Raw genomic sequence first — 1155 nt, 5'->3', positions numbered from 1 at the left:
GGGGGGGGGGGGGGAAGTATGAATGTGATGAAAAGCAATTTTCAAAAACTCCCATTGCATTCTGGGCCATTGACTGCTTAAGAAACCACTACCACCACACCCTCTACTACTACTATTTTCTATTTCAGATGTATGGCAGCAATTTCTGTTTGAGTGCTTATGTAAAGATAAGCTAGAAGTCCAGGTAAGGAATTTCATTTCATTCCTACTCTTCTGAGGCTGTGTTTGTGGTTGAATGGTTAGTGTTAGGTGATGACAAGTGGAGTGGGGGTCAGCAAGCTGCAAAAACAACTGCTCCTACATGTAAGCTAACTGTGCCCAATATTTCATTTTGGGTCTGTACCAGTATGTAGAAGTACAGATGATTTGAGACAACACATAGATATGTCTTCTGACTTAAGAAGAACAGTAAGTCTGTCTTGTGTAAAGAATGGCTTTAACAGCAGTAAATGCTTTTTATTTTTAGACCTGTGGGCAATGATAAATCTATGCACAAATGAAGGGACTTCCATAAGAGAAGTTCAGGTTCCAATCAATTTGTATGATAAGTGGAGCAAAAGTTAGAACAGGAATTAATGTGTATATATATATGAAATGGTGGAATAGATATTGTATTAGACTGCTATTTCACAGGTCTTGAGTTCAAAATTTGTGTATGATTTGCTGTGTAATTTGGGAAAGATGCTTCATTTTATACTGCCATTATGTTCACTTGGCTGTCAGAGAATCCTGGAAGGTTTTTTTTTTTTTAGATAAATCAATGTTCTATTGAGAAGAGGTTGTATATTACATCAACTTTATACCACAAAAGTGGAGCTAAGCACCAGTATGGAAAAAAAACCCCCAAAATCTTTGGTATCATCATCCTCATCACCGTTTAACATCCACTTTCCATGCTGGCATGGGTTGGACGATTTGATTGAGGACTGGCAAACCAAATGGCTACACCAGGCTCCAATCTGATCTGGCAGAGTTTCTACAGCTGGATGCTCTTCCTAACGCCAACCATTCCGAGAGTGTAGTGGCTGCTTTTTATGTGCCAGCGGCACAGAAGCCAGTCAGCTGCTCTGGCAACGATCATGCTCAGATGGTGCTCTTAGCGCTCCACTAGCACGGATGCCAGTCATCGATTTTGATTTCGATTTCACTTGCCTC

At 40.3% G+C, this 1155-nt stretch overlaps 1 protein-coding gene across 1 annotated transcript in view; it reads left to right on the top strand.

Annotated features, from left to right (window-relative positions):
- Positions 1-1155, top strand: part of LOC106880524 (tubulin-specific chaperone D) — a 61459-nt gene that overhangs the window by 31409 nt on the left and 28895 nt on the right. Inside the window, exon 22 of the mRNA XM_014930500.2 lies at positions 129-184. Coding sequence (XP_014785986.1) covers positions 129-184 — 56 coding nt within the window. The remainder of the gene's footprint in view (positions 1-128; positions 185-1155) is intronic.

This window comes from Octopus bimaculoides, chromosome 5, assembly GCF_001194135.2.
Source record: "Octopus bimaculoides isolate UCB-OBI-ISO-001 chromosome 5, ASM119413v2, whole genome shotgun sequence".
Lineage (NCBI taxonomy): Eukaryota > Metazoa > Mollusca > Cephalopoda > Octopoda > Octopodidae > Octopus > Octopus bimaculoides.
This window is presented reverse-complemented; position numbering and strand designations above follow the sequence as displayed.